The 20517-nt window shown below is 47.9% G+C and overlaps 1 protein-coding gene across 2 annotated transcripts in view; it reads right to left on the bottom strand.

The window, feature by feature from the left end:
- Positions 1 to 2791: 2791 nt before the first annotated feature.
- Zcchc2 (zinc finger CCHC-type containing 2) overlaps positions 2792 to 20517 on the bottom strand; it is a 54442-nt gene continuing 36716 nt past the window's right edge. The window contains exons 8-14 of one of the 2 annotated variants that reach the window (XM_045134895.1): positions 20378 to 20435; positions 17040 to 17175; positions 13402 to 13466; positions 12970 to 13064; positions 11041 to 11169; positions 6048 to 7529; positions 2792 to 4670 (exon numbers count right to left, since the gene is read on the bottom strand). In XM_045134895.1, coding sequence (XP_044990830.1) covers positions 4603 to 4670; positions 6048 to 7529; positions 11041 to 11169; positions 12970 to 13064; positions 13402 to 13466; positions 17040 to 17175; positions 20378 to 20435 — 2033 coding nt within the window. In that variant the 3' untranslated portion in view covers positions 2792 to 4602. The remainder of the gene's footprint in view (positions 4671 to 6047; positions 7530 to 11040; positions 11170 to 12969; positions 13065 to 13401; positions 13467 to 17039; positions 17176 to 20377; positions 20436 to 20517) is intronic. The other variant, XM_012947946.2, reaches the window with a different exon arrangement.

Here is a 20517-nt window from a genome sequence, read left to right as displayed (position 1 = left end):
CGATTTCCCAGCACCCGCTTAAGCCAGATGTACAAGGTGGGGCATGTGTCTGGAGTTTGTTTACAGTGGCTGAAGGCCCTGGCGTGCCCATTCTCTCTCTCTCTCTCTCTAGCTCTCTGTCAAATAAAATAAAATAATTTTTTATAAGATTGAAAACAAATTAACTTTAGGAATCCAAGCTATGCAAACCAACAACGGGGAGCCCCTGGAAGAGGAAAAAGACAGAGCTGGCCAACAACTTGGGCTGCTCTCTCGGTTCAGGGTCACACTGGAGGTTGGCAGTGCCGCCTTCGAAACACCCTCAGCCTCCATGCCACACCTGCCGCTCATCTCCGGGGCGCCCTCATCCCTGCCTTCTCATTGCAGCGGGCCGTGCCCCGTGAAGAGAAGACCACATTCCATGTCACAGAAGCCCTTCTGTCACTTCATCCCCACTGTCTCAAGACTGAGTTCTGGAAATAAACGGGCCCTTCTGGTGGCGTGGGATTCGTTGGGTGTGTTCCTGTGCGTGCATGTTGGCTTTAGTGGGTGGAGATGAATTCCCTTAAGATTATGTGCTTGAACTACTGTGGCTGCTTGCTTGGAGTTCCATTGCCTGTACCTTAGAAGGCTTTTGTCATCAGTGAACTGAAAAAAGGTATCTTCCAAGCTCAGACAGATGAGGCTCATAAACACTAGATGTTCCCTGTTGAAACAAGAAAAAATCTCTTTTATGCTGCACTTTAATCTCTTTGGAACCTTCTTAGAAAAAAAAATCAGATTGCCAGTAGTCGCGTAAGAAAATTGGGGGGTTGAGGGGATAGCTCGAGTGGCTGTGCAGGAGTGGGATCTGAGCTGGGGGTCCGAGCACTCACGCCAGTGTTGGGTGCGGCAGGGCGTGCCTGTCACCTGCGTGCTGGGTAAGTGTCACAGGTGGGCCCCGGGACGAGATGGCTAGGCTAGCCAAATCGGTGAGCTCTGGGCTCAGTGAAAGCACCCGAGAAGACACTCCATGCCAGCTTCTGGCCTCCACACGCATGTGCACACGTGCACCCACACACATGAGCATACGTGCACACACAAAGGTGAGATGTGGACTCGGGGGTCGGGAGGTGGCTGAGCATTAAAGGTGCTCGCCTGCACGGCCCTGCTGGCCTGCCGTGATCCCCAAAGACACGCAAAGCCAAGCGCACAAGTGGCGCCGTCTAGAGGTTGTTTGCAGGGGCGGGAGGACCCGGCCTGGCCATATTCTCTCTTCTTGCAAACAAATTTTAAATGTGGGTTCACCTTGTAAATGGATTTTACTTTGTTATGGGGTAGTGAAGACACCTTGGCCCAGCACATTGCCCACATCTACCCTTAGCTGGTAAGCTTCCAAGTAGATAGATTCAAGGGTAGGGATTATTGTCAGCATACAAATAGTTGTTGTTCTGTTTGTTTGTTTTGAGTTAGAGTCTCGCTGTAGTCCAGGCTGCCCCTGGAACTCACTCTAATCTCAAGATGGCCTCAAATTCACGCCCACCTTTGGCCTCCTGAGTGCTGGGATTAAAGGCATGCGCCACCTCACCGGGCAATATTCTCTCTTTAAATGATCCCTTATTACTACAGCGTTACTGGTCTCCTTCCCCATCCGCAGCCAAACACCACGGCCGTCTGTGCCCATCACACACATTCTGCCTGCATCAGCCACGCCTCCACGTTCACCACCCCCCGGAGCTCGGTGCCATCATCTTGGGACAGTTGGGATATGAACTCAGGGCTGTGTGCACATTGTGAGCACGTGAGAGCCACTTGGAAAATGATACCATCTTGGAAAATGTTCTACGAGTATGACTTCACTATGAAAGACACGTTCTAGTCATCTCTTGCACACACCAACCAGGAGGGCAGTACAAAATGCTCCCGGCAGTCCCGACTGTCACAGTTAAAGGGGAGGGGTGGGGAAGCAACATTTCCTGTCTATTGTTTAACAGGTGAGAAAATGAAAGCGAGTGACAATTTACTGCAGTACTTCCTTGGCCCATTGGGGGATGGAGGAAGAAAGGTCAGGAGGGGCACAGAGGGCGACACAGAGGGATGCTGTGGAGGCCACGAAGGTCGCAGGTTTCTACTACCTGAAGGTAGAGACTGGAGTCTCATAAGTGCCTCAGCAAGTGCCCTGCCCTCATGGACAGAGGGAGGGGGGACCCGAAGGTCGCTCAGCACCTGCGCTACGCCTGGCTCCCCCAGTGTTTTAGACATGACTCTGACTTGAAACTGTATTAGAGAAAACCAGAGAAGAAAAGGGACTCGGTACTGAACCAGGTAGTGGCCTGACTTCAAACAAAGAAGCAAAACCCGAGCCTGTGTTCAGTATGCTTTTGTAAAGGAGGCTGGAGGCCTTAGCCCTGTGTGCCAGTATGCTCCCAGTAGATGGCAGACTGTGAGGTTCACCGCCCATACTGAGGGGGAACGTCACCATGTGGACAATCGGAGGACTGTGAGGTTCACCGCCCATACTGAAGGGGAACGTCACCATGTGGACAATCGGAGGATGACTGTGAGGTTCACCACCCATACTGAAGGGGAACGTCACCGTGTGTGACAATCGGAGGATGACTGTGAGGTTCACCGCATATACTGAAGGGGAACGTCACCGTGTGTGACAATCGGAGGATGACTGTGAGGTTCACCACCCATACTGAAGGGGAATGTCACCGTGTGTGACAATCGGAGGATGGCTGTGAGGTTCACCGCATATACTGAAGGGGAACGTCACCATGTGTGACAAATTAGTTTTGAATTTTACAAAACTTGCAATAAGGCACAAATCTTAATGTTTTTCCATTTTTTATTGCTGTTAATTCAAGGAAAAAGTTGCATAAAATCCAATCTGTTCTAGAAATATAAGTGGCCTTTCCAGTACATAACGTTTCAAATATCCAAGTATATGGTAAACATACAAATAAGGAGAAGGTAGCGCACCTCCTGTGTACAGTACAGTATCTTAAATCATAAAATAAGCTCCACGAAGAACCCGCAAGTGGCTCACAGCGCATCTGAGTGCGGCTCACAACGCCCCACCTGAGCTCGACTGCAGCTTAGCCATTCATCTGATCACGTGGTCCAAAAATACCCAGATCAAATAAGATATTTAATCAAAATAATTTCCTTTACTTGAACTTTGTTCTTTCTAAATTAAAGCTTTCATCTACCCCCGCACAGCCCCTTCTTTTCCCATAACTCCTACCCCTGAAAGTTTCAAAATGTACGTTGGTGCTATAAATATAAATGCTACTTCCGAAGCATTAGACTTCGCTTCTTTTTTCTTCAAGTTTTTCCTTTTGTCTCGTGATCTTAAGCTTCTGGAACCCCGAAGCTCTCCGCTGCACTCAACATTCCCCACAACAAGCCCAGTCACTTGTGCTCTGTGGGGGGACCCTCTTGCCTGACCCTTAGGACCAGATGGTGGTCACTGTTCATCACTGCTGGCTACAGCAGTCCCCAACGAAGACACCCCGTATCTTCCAGGTAACCTCAGTGCACTTTAGGAATCAAAAAGTACCTGGAAGCAACTCAGTACATAGATTGGCTTTTAAAAAGTTTGTTTCAAACAGCAGCGCAGAACCTACATGGTGACAGGACACGGCCATGATTCACACACGCCACACCCCAGAACTCAGTCTTCACATTAGAATCACGCTGGCGGGAACCGGTTACAAAGGTGACTTTGCTCACAAGAGACGCTCTAGGGAACAAATACCTGACTTCTGTAGAAACCCATGGCTTCTGTTCAGATTGCAAAAAAGCGCACACACATCTTTAACATGACAGAACACTGTAACAGTTGGTAGAGCAAAAGATGACGTCTTGACTCAAGTACAGTCTGAGCAGGACAGTGAGGCGGGCCGCCTCGGCCCCCCACACACGAGCACAGGGACGCCGTCGCAGCGGCATCGCTCGCCGTCGCAGCAACGGTCCTCAGAGGGTGAGGAAGGAGAGCGGTCTCCTCTTAAGGAGAAGCTGTCCATTTCATAGTCTTGTTTTTAGCTTCAGGGAAGGTCTGACTTCCTCCTCTCCCCCACTCACTTCCATGTCTACTTGACACGTGCTGCATGTATGTATGTATGTGGTGCTGCTTGTTACATATACACACCCCAGGTGGACGCAGAGCCGAGTGCGGAAGGCCGGCGGCCGCAGCAGGGAGAGGGGCTGGGGAGAAGGGCAGGTGCGGGTGAGAGGGAGAAGGCCAGAAGCAGCAGTCTTTTCTCAAAACCACATGACTGTCACCAGTGTCGTACAAAAGGTCAAATACACAGTTTAAAGATCAGTAAACATTGCACACAGCAAGGATTCAGTGTAAAAAAAAGCACGCATCACCATTCTTTTGATAGTTTGTCTGCAGTCTAAGTTGCATGGGTCACAACACACGCACGCACGCCCACAGCTGCCCCAGGAGACAGGCTCAAGCGCTGCACTCTTTCTCATGTTGGACATTGGTACAAGAGAAATGGAATCTCCCAAATGCATAGAAATCTAGGAAATGCAGAGACACAGGAACAAACAAAATACCTTTCCTTTCCTCCCTCCACACCCCATGACTCCCCACACTCGAGTGCATTAAGTAGGCAAGCTTTACTCGGTTCAGTCTGCAGGATCCAACGTGTCATTAGGAGGGGGGAGGGGAGGCGCGTATCTCAGTCTGTAAGTGCCTAAAACGGGAAAGACAGAACGGCTGAGTCACCGCGTGCAAGTGTGCAAATGTGTCACAAAGCCTACAACACTGAGCGGGCACTCTGCACAGGCCCTTCCTCAGCACTGCTTCACTCCAAACGGCAAACGAGCCCCTTTCAAAGAGGACCACGGAGAGTGTGCGTGAAGCTCGGCCTGCAGCAGTCAAGCCTGACCTCCCTTAAGGGTCCGTGTCAACACATCCCCAATGCAACGGAGCAAGGCCAATGCGGGCAAGCATGGCTCCGCCCAGGAAGGAGCCTGGCAGCCCGTCCTCACGCAGGTGCGTCTGCTTCCTTCTGGTGGTAGTGACATTCTACCTAGTTCCAACTCCCTGACTCCCAGACCATTTCAGCTGCTCCAGCCATTTATCTCCTGGAAAACCAGCAGAACCTCGGGCCATCCCTTACACGTGTGCTGGGAAAGGACAGGACAGCAGGGTGCATGTGAGCCAGCCAGGTGTGTCTACTCCAGGCAGTCCCTGCCAGCCTGGTGTGTATACTCTGGGCAGTCAATGCCAGCGTGGTGTGCATACCCTGGGCGGTCCCTGCCAGCCTGGTGTGTATACTCCGGGCGGTCACTGCCAGCGTGGTGTGCATACCCTGGGCGGTCCCTGCCAGCCTGGTGTGTCTACTCCAGGCAGTCACTGCCAGCGTGGTGTGCATACCCTGGGCGGTCCCTGCCAGCCTGGTGTGTCTACTCCAGGCAGTCGCTGCCAGTGTGGTGTGCATACCCTGGGCGGTCCCTGCCAGCCTGGTGTGCATACCCTGGGCAGTCCCTGCCAGCCTGGTGTGTATACTCTGGGCGGTCACTGCCAGCGTGGTGTGCATACCCTGGGCGGTCCCTGCCAGCCTGGTGTGTATACTCTGGGCGGTCACTGCCAGCATGGTGTGCATACCCTGGGCGGTCCCTGCCAGTGCGGTGTGCCTACCCTGGGTGGTCACTGCCAGTGGGGTGTGCACTCTAGTCAATAACTAAAAACCTTGCAAGGCTGTTAACTAGTTTGCTTCCTAGTTTTCAATATCTGAAAAATTGGCTTATTCTATGACACAGGAGTATTGCTCTTACAGAAAGTGCTGCAAGCAAGAGACTGAACATTATATAACTAAAATTCCCATCACCTTTAAAAAGTGCCTGTATTTATCCCTTCATCAGAAACTAAGACTCTCAGACTGTCCCTGCGCTACGTGTGACTGGATCTACACTAGGTTTTCCTGGTTGTATTTTACGATGTCTCGCTGAAAACACATCTGTAAACACACACACACGGGACCTTTCTGCTGGGACGTGATCAGGGAGGAAAGGAAGGAGCACTGGGTGACCTCAGAAACAAGTCCTCTGGGAGCTAGTGTGATTACCTTGTTGACTGGCCTCCAGGGACGACTGCTTACAGTCCTGGGCGTAGTGTCCGCTCACACCACAATTGTAACATGAGACGCTCCCATTCTTCTTGGGCCCCGAACCACTGGTATTGGCAACTACATTAGGTGCTGGATAGACGGGATACAATCTCCCAAATCCTGCCATCTGCTGCATGCCATAGTTGGCTTGGCTCCCCATGACTGGGTCGTGCACCAGACCATTTGCATATGGAGTCTGAGGCAGAAAGAAAGGAAGTTGGTTTCCATTGCTCTGATGTGCTTGGTTGAGGTAGCTGCCATTACACATGGACGGCAGGGTGAAGAACGGTGGGACTCGGTACACTGGGCCAGGCATTGGACTGGGGTAATAGTAGCTACTGAGCTGCAGGTTTCCATTGGTCCCACAGCTGCACCTTCGCCCACAAGAACCACAGGGGCCCGAGCCCAGCTGCTGTGGGGGCGCGGCGGTGCCGTTAGCGTTCGTGCTGCCCCCGGCGCTGATGTACGAGGCGCCGTCACTCTGCGCCGTGCTGTGCGTCAGCGCGGGGCTCGGGCTGGGGGCGGGGCCCGGGGTGTGGGTGGGGACCGCGGGAGGAGCGGCGGACGGGGCCTGACTGATGCCCGCACTTACGGGCTGGGCAGAAGTGGCTGCTGTGCTGAGCACACCGGAATTCTGGGTAGGTAACACGCTGGCGGCAAGGGGCGGGCCGGGGAAGGTGTAGGGAGCTGGTGGCTGCGCAGCGGAGAGGCCAGCTGCTGGAAGAACGACCTTCACACTGCTAGGCTGAGGGACCGGCCCCGGGTTTCCCTCGATCTGAGGCACCATTTGATTTAGTCCTACCACTTGGGAAGCAGATTTTGCAATGGGGTCCGAGGCAGCCACAGGAGATCCTGGGAAACTACCCGGGCTATGGACGGGAATAAAGGCAGTGCTTGGTGATCCAATGCTCAGACTTCCGGCGGGGGGCTGGGGGATGTTCACTGTGCAGCTGTCAGAGGAGCCCTGTGGCAGCTTCAGCCTCTGCAGCGTTAGTTGCAGCGCAGGCGCACTGTTGTGCGGAAGGAAGGTCGACGGAAGAGGCAGAGGGGAGGCGAGCAATTCCAGGTGTTTTTCGGAGTCCCCAGTAGAAGCTGTGGGCCCCAGGATTCCCACCGGGGTCGCATTCGCGGACTCCCTTATTGCAGAAATAGCAACGGGACCTGGAACAAGCATCCCTAATGTTTTGCCCTCTGCAGATTTGGGCGTCTGAACAACAACTTCTGACTTCTGGGCACCATTGTGCATGACACAGTGGACAGCTGGCAGGAAAGGAATGTGCGGGTACTTAGGGGAGCTCAGGGGATCTTCTGAAAGGGTTCCGTTCTCATTTCCTAGCGAAGCCACCGGAACGGGCGGTTTGACAGTCTGGCTGACAGAGCCGTACCCAGTGAACCTGGCTGTGGCTGGATTCCCAGAGTCCTCAGAGTTGCTGTCTGTATCTGAAGAAAGCAAGTATGAATATGTATTAGCCCATGCAATAATAATAACATAATATGAAGATGTATTAGCCTAGGCTATAATATGGTAGTATAATATGATATAATATAAACATGCATGAACCCAAGTCAATCTTCTGTTTTCCGTGCTAGAGTTTAAAGAGGATAGTCTTACTTTACATATTTCAGTGTTTTCATATTTTCAAGGTACGATTAGTAGTAAAACTAATATTCCAGAACACAAGGAGCAGAGCCAATATGAAAACATCATTTCTCCGAAGTCCAAACGGCAGGTGTGAGTGTGCCCGGCACTTTTCTGTAAGTGTGCGGCCTCAGGTCACACTCAGAAATAGCAGTCCCCAGACTGGACTACGGGCAGAGGAGGTGATGAGTACTATCTGCTTGCATGGGCAGAGGGTGTGCACACGCACTCACACTCACTTGTGTGTATACAATTAAACCTAGTGCCCACTTAAAACATACTTCTCCTTATAAGTATAAGCCCAAATTACACTAAGCACTTACAAAGTGTTTGTAGCCATTAAAGGTAAGAAATGCCTCCTCAGCTTATGTGGCCAGCAATTCTGGAAACAGCTACTCAAAACAAGCTAACTCTCCCAAGGAAAAGCTAAGTGGAAGCTACTTAATTACACAGTGTCAAGTGTTAACAGAACAAGTTTATTTTAGAGGGGAGGTTTAATTAATGAGAGAATGGTTCTAGCACATATTTCCTCTAACAGATTAATAAACTTTGCAAACGAGAGAGTATCCTCAAATCAATAGCCTATCTGAGGTACAGAGCAGAGTTAAATACAAAAACAGTGCTCCCCCAACAGTTAAATTTCTGCATGAATTTAGGTAAAGCATAAAGTCACAACAAATGACCTTACGATTTTATTTTTATTTAAAAAATTTTTTTTCTAATTTTTTTATTTGAGAGCGACAGACACAGAGAGAAAGACAGACAGAGGGAGAGAGAGAGAATGGGCGCGCCAGGGCTTCCAGCCTCTGCAAACAAACTCCAGACGCGTGCGCCCCCTTGTGCATCTGGCTAACATGGGACCTGGGGAACCGAGCCTCGAACCAGGGTCCTTAGGCTTCTCAGGCAAGAGCTTAACCGCTAAGCCATCTCTCCAGCCCTGACCTTACGATTTTAAACGGCCCCAAATGAACATGATTCTGAACACAGCTGTGATGCTTTACCACAGTGCGACTGTCCCTGGTTTGAGGGCACTAAGTCACTCATTCCTTTAAGGGTCACTTTTATTTGTGACTACCTGAGTCTATGTGACAAAAGGGCAACTTCCTCTGCACAGGCCTACCAACTTACAGGATCTGATGTAGGAAAGGGATATTGCAAAATTACCATATCACCTGGCAATCGAGTCAAGTCTTTGGAGGAGCCACAGAATTATTTGTATATCTACAGAATCATTCAGTGTCACACACTGAAAACCTGTCTATCCTGGCTAAGGCACAATCCCCTCACTTCTTTCCTAGTAGCTCTGAGAGGTGATTGGCACTTTCTTAAGCAAACCGGAGAATAGAAGAAGTGTCGTGTGGATGAGCACTCTTGCTGCATGTGCATGTAACAGGACTACAGAAGTAGACTGACCTACCTTGTTGGAAAGGAACAGTTCCCTAAGACCCAAAGCTCCCTCAAACATGACCCAGAGTCCATGGACTGCACATTGCTCAACAAAGAACTGCGCTTGGCCAGAACACCATGACCTAAGTAAGGAACTCTGAGAAATCAGCGAAGACACTATCAGCTCAGCTCAGCTCAGCTGGAGGCCATCCCCACCCAATAAAGGGACTGTAAAGAGGTCTCATTTCTAGACCAGAGTGGTGGAGAGTAAGGCTCTCCAATGAGCCACCCACCCACAAGAACCATGGCAGACATCACCAAAATCACATTTTTTTAAAAAAATTTTTTTTTGGTTTATTTTTATTTATTTATTTGAGAGCAACAGACAGAGAACGAGGCAGAGAGAGAGAGAGAGAGAGAGAGAGAGAGAGAGAGAGAGAGAGAGAGAGAGGGAGAGAGAATGGGCGCGCCAGGGCTACCAGCCACTGCAAACGAACTCCAGACGCGAGCGCCCCCTTGTGCATCTGGCTAATGTGGGACCTGGGGAACCGAGCCTCGAACCGGGGCCCTTAGGTTTCACAGGCAAGCGCTTAACCGCTAAGCCATCTCTCCAGCCCCAAAATCACATTTTTTAGAACTGTGACAACAGGCTAAAGGCATACAGCAATCTGAGGAGTGTGTAAAGAAAAGCAGACAGATTTCCTAAGAACAGAGAACCTTAGGGCTTTTCACCTGGATCCACCTTAACCCCTTTGCTCTATTTCTAGCTCCTAAGCACACCAGAGACTAATAATATTGTTAGTGCAGCACCTATGAAAACATGTCACACCGCAGCCACAGAAAGAACTGAGGTTTTGAGGTCCCTAAAAGCCCCGTTCTATGAGCTGCCTGGAACATGGCTTATCATGTGAGTGGCAGCAGTACCCACTGGGCTAACCAGCTCACCAACATAACGAGTAAGGAATGAGAAGTCCACAAGAGGCTCTGAAATGCCTCCGTGTCTTCCTGAGCATCTAGAAAGCTACGCTCCTGTTTCGTGGTGTATGCGTTCCCATGTTCTCACTGCGGTCTGTGCAAGGAGGAACTGAAGATGTAATGTACACAGACACAATTGCAAATCTCATCAGGAGTGACTTTCGCTTGGTGTAAATGGACTAAACACACACACTACCACAGTAATGGACAAACTGGATTAAGTATCACGTTATCTATAAGAGACCCATTTCAGACAAAAGCACACCTTTAAGTCGAAAAGGAAAGTTTCATGTAAATGGACTCAAAAGAAGAACTGGAAAGGCCATGTCATCAGCAGACAAAACAGACTTTAAGCTATTCCCAGCACTCGGGAAGTAGAGGTAGGAGGATCACTGTGAGTTCAAGAACAGCCTGAGAATACATAATGAATCCCAAGCCACCTTGGAGAGAGACCCTACCTCAAAAAATAAAAAAAGTAGCGGGGCATGGTGGTGCACACCTTTAATCCCAGCGCTTGGGAGATGGAGGTAGGAGGATTGCTGTGAGTTCAAGGACAGCCTAAGAATACATAGTGAATTTCAGGTCAGCCTGGGCTAGAGTGAGACCCTATTTTGAAACGCCCCCCCCCAAAAAATTAAAAATAGACATATACTGTTATTGGAAACAAATGAGGATTATCTCATAATGATAAAAGGGTCACTCAGCATGATAACACAACTGTAGTATTTACACACTAATTATAACTTGTTATTGTCTGGTTTCTTTTTTATTTCATGCATATGCAGTGAAGTAGGTTTATGACAGTTATACGGCTGGAAACTGCTGGAGCAATGGTCTTTAAGACACCCTTTACAACAGATTCAAAACCAGTCCTGGGTTACATGACCCTGGCTTGTCTGACCTTCGAGGAGGTGGCACCCCTCCTCTCCCTGGGCACCCGTCAAGGCTAACCTCTGTCCTTCTCCTCTTCACTTTCCAAACTTTCTCCTCCGTCGTGCCTGGGGCTGGACGGAGAGCTGGAGCTCTCTGAAGAGGTGTCTCCACACGTGTCATGTCCAGAGCCAGCGTCCAGATTCACATCTGAAACAACAACTCCAGTTTAAAGCTGCATTAAGTTAATCTCCAAAGTGAACCATTAGAAGTTATTTGTAAATTTGGTCTTTTTCCTTTCTGTTTTTCATGACTTTAAGAGGCTGTTTTCTGTTCCAGGTGAAGATACATTATCAAATAATTTCAACACAAAATAGCTGATAAATATATTTCTTAAACCAAAAGCAAGGAAGAATAAGTCAATTTTATTGACTTAAAAAATACAGTTCTTTGTAGGGTTATGGTACAATAATAGGACTTTGGGCCACATTTCTATGCAATTCCTTAGAACAGAATGATCTGTCAAAATACCTCTTCCGTTACAATCACAGTGCAAGTCGCCTAACAGGCTTAGCAGAGCCTTGACTGATGGCCAATAGCCACACCTACGCCAAGGGTGGAGGGGAGCACGGGACCAGCAAGGATCAATGATTGCAGCAATTTAAGGCCCATGACGACAGATGGCTGATGTATCTTGTATAGGACATTCAAACACTGACTCAGATTTAGGGAACTCTCATTCATTTTTGACAGCTAGCAAGTTTCTGTCTTACAGCAAGACCCTATACGTATTTACTATGCGAATCTCCACATAAGCAACACAATAGAATTTCTAAGATGTATGGATGAGTGAACTATTTTCACTGGGACCTGCTAGGCCAAAAAGAGAAAGGTTACTAATTACTCTATGTGAGTATGTGTCAAAGACAAGACGTGATGTGGCGTCTGAAGTGAACAGGTGAGTTGCTGTGCCTATGGTGGGTAAATTCACAGGACGACTGAGGATGACCTTGCTTACCACGGCTCCCCAAACGTTCGATGAATGCTAAAGAAAAACAGTGACACTGATAAAAACAGATGATGCTAGCTCTGCTTTCTTGGGTACAAAGTTTGGTTAGTGCCTGGTTGTCAGGAGAAAATGGTACAAAAACCCATGAGGCTATAAAGAAAGTGGCAGAGGACTTATGGGTAAATTTTTTACAGAAACCCAATCTTGAGTAGATTTAACAATAATAATAATAATGTCACAATTACAGACAAAGGGCTGTACAGACACTAAAGACAGTCCCCAATGCCCCACGGTGGCCCAGCCACATGCTACAAAACAAGACCTATTCAAACTCCAGCAGCGTGGAAAGCCCTCACGAGAGCCTCAGCCAGCAGGGTAGAAAGCGAATAGCCCAGGCAGCTTTTCTCTCCAGACAGCTCTCCAGTGAAATTTAAAACTAGAAAATACGCATTTGTGGAACCACTTAGTCAATGTGTCAGGTACATATAAAGTATTCTAGAATGCTGTGGATGTTTATTCTCTTTCTAGCTTTACAACTAATATTAAAAGCAAATAAAACACAGAAAAGCAGTCAGCAAGCTTGCCGAAGGGGAACTTTTGGTCCAGTGAGCCTCGAACTTGAATCTAAAGGACCTGAAAATAATGCTGGACGACGGCAAACCAAAGCAAATGTGAGTGCTCGAGCTCTCCAGCAGCTCCCTGAAGGACAGTAAGTCACGAGAATTTCAACATTCCAAAAGTGACTGTGACAAGAACATGTCCTGAGCATGGCCCGCCAAGCTGTAGAAGAAACCGATGATCCCAGGGCCAGCTGACCACTGCTGCCCAGAAGAAGGGAAAGCAATGCGCAGAATGAGGTGAGGGCACACCGTCGCCGGCTTGCAGTCCCTGAAGAGCCTCCGTGTCTTCAGAGCCGCTCAGGCGTCACTACAAGGCAGGCGCCTGCACCAGGACCTGGCGGCGCCCGCGCCCTCCATGACGGCGTCTCGCTGCGCTCTTACCTTTCGCGGCCCCGCCGCGGGCATGCTGAGGAGGGGGCAGCCGAAGTCCATTCATTCTACTGCTCAGTCTGCTGTCGCTCTTCTTGGTTTTCTCCCTAAAACAAATACAGAGAAATCGGCAACTCTGGAAGGTCCCCTATAAAACACATCATAGTATTCCTGAAGTTCTCAAGGATTTGTAGGACTAAAAACTATTCAGTAGGGAAACAGCTAAATGCAGGAAGCGTCGCCCTCTGGGCGCAGTTCTGAGCGTCCGCGCTCCAGTTCCACGTGTGCTCCGTGCAGCGGCTGGTGTTGAGGCCATAATTAAACACGAGTAGGAAGAAAATACGATTTGTATGCGTGGGAAGAGGCTGAGTATGTCCACTGCCAAGTGCTGCCTGCCGTCATCTTTATGCCTTCTTATTGCTAGAAATATAAAATGGAACCTACTTGTCTATCTGTGGCTTTCCTTTCTTCTTATTCACTGAAGATAAGCTTCGTTTTTCAGCAGAATGCTAACAGAAATAAAAAGACAAGTCACACAGCACAAAGCTAAATCAGGTGGCTCTAAGTATCCTTTTACTTTGACATCACACATTAAAATGTATGTCTCTCAGTACAATCTCAACAAAATTATGACTTCCAGTACACTTTTTTGTTTGTTTTTGTTTTTCGAGGTAGGTTATCGCTCTAGCCCAGGCTGACCTGGATCAGTCTCAGGCTGTTCTTGAACTTACAGCAATCCTCTTACATCACCCTCCCAAGTACTGCGATTAAGACCAATCAACTTTTTTATTTTTATTTTTTTATTATTTCTATTTTTTTTAATTTAATTTATTAGTTTTCTTTTCCAATCAACTTTTTAAAAAAATTTATTTGAGACAGAGAAAGAGGGAGATAGAAAAAGAGAGCGAGAGAATGGATGCTGCAGGGCCTCCAGCCACTGCAAATGAATTCCAGACTTATGTGTGACCTTGTGCATCTGGCTTACATGGGAGCTGGAGAATCAAACCTGGATCCTTAGGCTTCGCAGGCAAACACCCGCCTTAACCACTAAGCCACCTCTCCGGCCCGCCAAACAACTTTTGAAGTCACTTCCCAAGACCACTAAAATGTACACATTCTCTGACAATATTTAGCATCAATTGTGAGAAACGTTTCCATTAAAAATGAACCTTGGTCCTTTTTTCTGACTAAACTTTCCAAAGTCAACCCCGGCCAAACAGTACTAGAGGGTAACCCCAGTAATTCACACTCAGCTTCTGGGAAGGACGCTGTCCTCTCGTGTTCCCACGGTGGCCTTGCCAGGATGCAAGCCGTACCCCCGCCCGCACATCCACTGTGCCACTGCCCTCCTCAGGCAGCTGGGAGAACAACTGTGTTCAGGGAAGTGTCTACCTGGACTGTCAGCTGTCAGACTTGCTGTCCTATTACTCTGACTGTGCCTCGTTTGTCAAGGACACTTTATCACAGGTAGGCACTATATTGGCACAGTACAGACCTTCACATGCTCCTTGCTCTCAGACATCCACTGGACATCTTAGAATGTCGCCACCCATGGACAAGAGGAGACTGCTGCCCAGTATCAAACAGTATCAAGAGACTGCTGTTTGCTATGGTTTGTTATTCTCTTAGAATTTAGTTCATCTGGAAAGGATTATACTTAGTGAGGTAACCCAGGCCCCAAAAGCCAAATGTCACATGTTCTCTCTCACATGTGGATCCTAGCTACAAAATGATTGGACTTCTATGTGAGTAGGAAGAAAACTCAGTGGCAGAGGCCAGTAAGCTAGAAAAGGTATATTAAAGGGAATAGAAAGAGAGGGAGGGGGGACTTAATAGGATGGTGTTGTATATGTAAGTAGAACAGATTAATGGGAATGAAAAGGCCTAAGTGAGGTGAGGGGAAGAGATTGAGTAAAGGAAAGGTGGCGGGAGGGCTAATCAAAATCTAAGAGGATATAAGTAAGTGACATGGAAACCTACTTTTTTGGACAACGGAACACTCAGAAGCCACAGATTGCTACTAGAAAATTTTCAGTGCTAGGAATAGGATACCTTCCAGTGAGCTGTTGGCCAGGGAGGTCCCTGATGCCACCAAAACATTGCAGGCCATTGCAGAGGCCCTTGGATTCCCACCAGGAATAGATGGTAAGACCCTATTGCTGAAGACTCTACATACTTGGGCTGCAAGGTCACTGAGAAATCCTGCTGAAACTGAGCTGAAAACCTCCATGCAGAACAGCTGACAGAAGGTTGGAAATAGCCACACTGCATGCAGTTCAGTGGGAGAGAGAGAAATCACCAGTGGAGATACTCAACAGTGGACAATGCAAGCCTTAAATTTGACCAGCCAGGCCAAATGAGCCAACAGGTACAATAGTGGCATATCTGTCATGGGGAAACCAACCGCTCTCTACTGGGACTGGAGTCCCACTCCATGGGAGGGAATACATCCCTGATACTGAAAACCTACAACAGGGGTAGTCATGAGCCCTAGAGGTGTAACATCTACTGGTGTCTGGCTAAATGTATATACTTTGCTCATCAAACTGCCCAGTAAGCACTTCTCTTAATGTTCATACCGATATATTAATGCTACTCTCACTTTTGGACCTTGGGGTGACTCAGAAGGCATCATGGTACTGAGAAGAAATGAGGGAGGAGAGTTCAGCTCTGAAATATCTCTATCACACCTTCCAAGGCTCAGGGTCCATTGCCGAAGAGGTGGCAGAAAGAATGTAAGAGCTAAAGTAGGGGTAGGACTCCTTACAATGTGCTCCTCCAGACACAAAATGACCTGGATATCCATGACCTCACAGTGCCTGACATTACCTACATAAGACCATCATAATCGGAAGAAAAGATGACATCAAAATAAAAGAGACTGATTGAGGGGGGAGGGGTTATGATGGAGAGTGGCATTTCAAAGGGGAAAGTGGGGGGAGGGAGGGCATTACCATGGGATATTGTCTATAATTATGGAAGCTGTCAATAAAGATTAATTTTAAAAATTGAAAATTCAGTTCAATAAAACTGACAAATCTGTCAACAATAAGAAGTGGGAGACACACATCAAGACAGAAGGAAGAATAACCAGACTGGCTTTGGAAAACAGTTCATTAATTATGACTGAGATAACTTACAAGTTCTCAAAATTTGCAGTAGTTAAAAAAAAAAACAACTCATCACACATTCTAAAGAGTTGATATGGATCTAGGCAGAAACAGAATGAGGCTCATAAATAAGGTTTCAGACAGTACATACAGGCAACGTGTGCTTTCCCCAGAGTGTGGCAGCAAACTGTACTGAACAGTCCACAGTCCCTCTCAGATCAGAAGAAAGCAAATAGTCCTGATTACTGCAAGAGTGCCAGCAAATCAAACTGGGCATGGTGGCGCACGCTTTTAGTCCCAGCACTCAGGATGCAGACGTAGGAGGATTGCTATGAGTTCGAGGCCACCCTGAGACTACACATTGACTTCCAGGCCAGCCTGAGCTAGAGTGAGACCCTACTTCGAAAAGCCATCAAAAAAAAAAAAAAAGAAAAAGAAAAAGAAAGAAAAAGAGTGCCAGTAAATTCACTTGGCTCCTCACGAGAAAGGGTCAGTCTGGGAATTCATACCAGTCACAGCAACATGGACTGGAATGTGACTACTTCTTTTGAGAACAAAAAAACTTTATCCTAACAATTTAATGTATCCCTAGAGTTGGAATAAACATTTTAGGTATATTAAAGTGTATTAATTTTACTTGAGTAATCAAAGATATTTAAATAAACATGTCCAGGCCCCAGAAAAGCTGAGAGCAGCTTTGCAAGAACGAAACTTGACACTAAAAGGTTCCTTCAGTTCTTTTGTAACAGACAACTATCTGACAGGATGTTTATGGCACTCATGTTTTAGAGCACAGAGAGAGGATTGCTTTAACTGCGGCACCTGTGACCTGTCGGCCATGTGCTCAGTGCTCTGGGTGCCGAACAGTCAGGCCCCCCCCCCCACCTTGTCGGCTGCGGTCAGACAGTGCTCGAGGTGCTCAGTGCTGGAGCTCCGGGTGCTGAGTGGAGGACCCCTCCCCCACCCACGAACCTGGTCGGCCGCGGTCACACAGTGCTCCGGGTGCTGAGTGCTGGAGCAGCTCTGCTTCCTCCAATCCACAACTCCATTCTGCTCCGAGTACTGCATGCTCAGTCCAGCCAGTGGTGAACAGCTTGTGCCAATACTGCTGTTGAAAGGAAAGTTAACAACAGGGTGAAGAGCTGTCATTAACCTGCCACATCACATCAATGACAAAACTACAGTAAGCCTTTCTCCAACCTGTTAAAAGTTTGTTTTCTGGAATATCTAGCTACAGATCTAAAGGCAGAAAGAATGAAAGTGAGCACACATCTCAATGATCATGAAAATCGGTCTGTCTACTCTGAAGTCACAGAGTGTAGGATTGGGCTTGTCTGTGTGCCTGTACCATAGTCAGCCAGAGCATCTGGAAAGAGCTGCTCTGCTCACTGTGTGAGACCACTGACAAGAAAGTAGAAATCTAGAGAAACAGACAACAGAACCAGACCAAAGAGAAGAATCCAGACAATGAAGTCACCCAATGTGCTGGTTTGATTCAGGTGTCCCCCATAAATTTGGGTGTTCTGAATGCTAGGTTTCCAGCTGATGGAGATTTAGGAATTAACGCCTCCTGGAGACAGTATGTTGTTGGGGGCAGGCTTATGGGTGTTATAGCCAGTGTACCCTTGCCAGTGTTTGGCACACGCTCCTATTGCTCTGGTCCACCTTATGTTGGCCAGGGGCTGATGCTCATGTCGTCATTTTCCCTGCCATCATGGAGCTTCCCTCTTGAGCCTGTAAGCCAAAATAAACCCCTTTTTTCCACAGGCTGCTCTTGGTTGGGTGATTTCTGCCAGCAATGCAAACTTCACTGCAACAGTAAAGTGGTACCAAGGAGTGGGATCGCTGCTAGACACCTGACTGTGTGGCTTTGGGTTTTTGGAGCTGATTTTCAAGAGGAATGTGGGAGGATTTGAAACCCTGGCCTAAGAGATGTGTTGCAGTGCTGTTAGTACAGCTTGATGAACTATTCTAGTCAGAACTGAAAGACCTGAATACAGTTAAGAACTATGGACTGTGAGGTTTGGCTTATGGGGGTGAGAAAGAGCTGTGCTTGGACTGAGCAGCAGTGTGTGGGGGAAGCTTGCTATTATGCCCATGTCCTGAGAAGTTGTGCAGGGCCGCTTTGTGTAGAAATTAACTGGTGTGAGCAGAGGGATATGGCACAGAAAGAAAAATCTTTGGGTGCCCATTCAGCTGCAATTGAGAGGTTACAACCTTTGAAATTGGGCCAGCTGACCTGAGTTGGGGCAACAGGAAGAATGTAGACTCTTTTGAAGGGGCCTGTGTGCTCAAGAAGTGTCCTGTTCTTCGAAGTCTGCTTTATTCCCTCCTGGATTAACAGATTGGCACCCTACCTGATATTGTGGAGTATAAGAAATGCTGGAAAAAGGGTCACTGAGTTTGCAACACAGTCTTGTGTTTTCAAAATGGCCATGGGCAGAGTGAAGCAGGTTTGCTGGATTTGCAAGGGCCAGGGGCTGATGTCCACCCTCTGCTCATGCCATCGTTTCCCTGCCCTCGCGGACTTTCCCCCTCAAGTCTGTGAGCCAAAATAAACCTCTTTTTTCCCACAAGGTGCTCTTGGTTGGGTGATTTTGACCAGCAATGTGAACCTGACTGCAACACTGGGTATGGACTTTTAGGTAACTGTGTTTAACCCATCCAGTGAAAACATGAGTGAAGATTCTGGACAGTATTTGAAAATATACAAAGAGAACCAAATTTAAATCCCACAGCTGTAAAACTGACATTTAAACTAATGGACAGAAAACAAATGAAAATAAATGCAGAAAAAAAACTTTGAAGAAAACACAGAAAAGCACTGGGAAGAAGACATAGAAAACCGAAGTTTAAAAACCATGTGGGACGTGGCATGTGGCCTGGCGTATAAAAGCTCGGTGCGACTCGTAGACAGCTGAGGCAGAGAGCAGAGCAGTGAGAGAAGACCTGGGCGTGTGCTGAGGTCGGGAGAGGACAACGCTAGACCCTGGAAGCACGGTTTGTACAGAGAGAACTCCAGAGCCGGTCAGGGACCCGACAGGTGACAGAGGCCAGGCAGCTTCCATCTCAGCTCCTCAAGAAGCAGATTAGAGTGACAGACAGTTGGTCCAGGAAGTAGGACAGGAGAGTGGGAAAACAACACAGCAAGAGCTCTTCCTGAGGCTTAAAAAGCAAAAGGCGCCGAGGCGGTCTGGACAGGAAGCCGGTTCCAGTGCAGTGGGCACAGGCCTGCCCGACACACACAGAGGAAGCCTTGCGGCACATGAGGGCCGGGGCGAGGGAGACGGTGCCACCGCTGTGGGAGTCAGAAGCCAGGTTAGTGATTTTACGTAATCTGCCAGAGAAATCAAGAGTGTCGTAGTGCATATGCCTGATCCGAAGAAATGACTGCTTCAAGTATCCAACAGAGAGCAGCATGCAGAACCCCACACAGAGCAAAATACACCTTTCAAAGGTGAAAGTAAACTACACTTTTGTTTCTCCTAGATAAATGCCACATTTAGAGCTGGGGTTGTGATTCGTAGTGGAGCGCCTGACTAGTATTTGTGAGGACCCAGGTTCTATATCTAGCACCCCCCCCCCCACACACACACCACCACCACCACGAAAAAGTTAACTGTATTCATCAGACAGATTAACTCCAGTGTTGTGGGTTGGAAGGGTGATTATCTATGCTCACAGGTCCTGCACAGAGATGGGGAAGAGTAAGTAAAATCTAAATGAATCCTGGAAAAAATTTTCATGAGTCTTAAAACTGTAAGGAGAGAATTACAATGCAAGATAGTTATGATTTTCTAACTTGGGAATATATACGTGGCATTACAGTGATCGGAGGCCCTTGGCTATGTGAAATGCTACAGGCGCAAGTGGATAACTGAGTTTAACAAGAGACAGGCACATACGACAGAGCACAAAGGCAACACGTAACTGAATCAGGCTCACAGGAGAGAGAAGAAACAACTCACACAGCAGCAAGACAAAGACAACGTATGCAAAATAGGTGAAGAAGGGGAACAGAAGCCGAGCATGGTGGTTCACACCTTCGATCCCAGCACTCTGGAGGCAGAAATAGGAGGATCGTCATAAGTTCAAGGCCACCTGATTCTACATAGTGAATTTCAGGTCAGCCTGGGCGAGAGTGTGACTCTACCTCGAAAAACCAACCAACCGGAGGAAAAAAAAAAAAGAAAAAAGGAATAGTAAAAGGTAAAATGCAGAATATGGTCCATGTCTGCATTCTAATTAAAGGGTAACTGATTGAAGAGTGCACAGGAAGTATTGAAGTATTCTGGAAGTTGGATACATACTTCGCAATGGGACTTTTCCCAGCATGCTTCTTGTGGATTACGGTTTGCTGTAACACATCTGGAATGGAAGGAAACAATAATTTACTATCCTGGAGGCTAATGCCACTTACACACAGTTTCAACAGTAGTGACTGGTGCTG

The sequence above is a fragment of the Jaculus jaculus genome, chromosome 15 (assembly GCF_020740685.1).
Source record: "Jaculus jaculus isolate mJacJac1 chromosome 15, mJacJac1.mat.Y.cur, whole genome shotgun sequence".
Taxonomy (NCBI): Eukaryota; Metazoa; Chordata; class Mammalia; order Rodentia; family Dipodidae; genus Jaculus; species Jaculus jaculus.
Note: the sequence above shows the minus strand (reverse complement) of the source record. Positions and strands in the feature narration are given on the sequence as shown.